This window comes from Apaloderma vittatum, unplaced genomic scaffold (assembly GCF_000703405.1).
Source record: "Apaloderma vittatum isolate BGI_N311 unplaced genomic scaffold, ASM70340v1 scaffold10714, whole genome shotgun sequence".
In the NCBI taxonomy this organism is placed as follows: Eukaryota; Metazoa; Chordata; class Aves; order Trogoniformes; family Trogonidae; genus Apaloderma; species Apaloderma vittatum.
In genome coordinates, this window is record NW_009713220.1 from 36,640 (window position 1) to 36,941 (window position 302).

Consider the following 302-nt stretch of genomic DNA (forward strand, 5'->3'; position numbering starts at 1 on the left):
CTACCTTGTTGTAGATATCTGCAGCATCTCAGGGGAGTCAGAAGTGGGTGTCTAGGTGGGCGAGCCTTGCAGACAGTTACTCTGACTCTGGATCTGTCTCTGGGCAGGGTGATGGAAGTGCAGGTAAGTCTCATCCTGACATTACTGTTTGAAAGTGGCTGAATCGAAGGCAGGATGGGTATGAAAAGCAGAAATTAAGGGCTTCTCTACATCTGGCTGTGGCTTATTTTCTGAGTAGCTAAAGTATTTTTGGGGGATGGAGAGAACAGAGTGAATTGTTCTCAGTGAGGGGAAGAGGGAGA

At 47.7% G+C, this 302-nt stretch overlaps 1 protein-coding gene across 1 annotated transcript in view; it reads left to right on the top strand.

Moving 5' to 3' along the window:
* Positions 1-302, top strand: part of CEP170B (centrosomal protein 170B) — a 53,845-nt gene that overhangs the window by 35,607 nt on the left and 17,936 nt on the right. Inside the window, 1 exon segment of the mRNA XM_009868287.1 lies at positions 15-123. Within this exon segment, the coding sequence (XP_009866589.1) occupies positions 15-123 (109 nt within the window).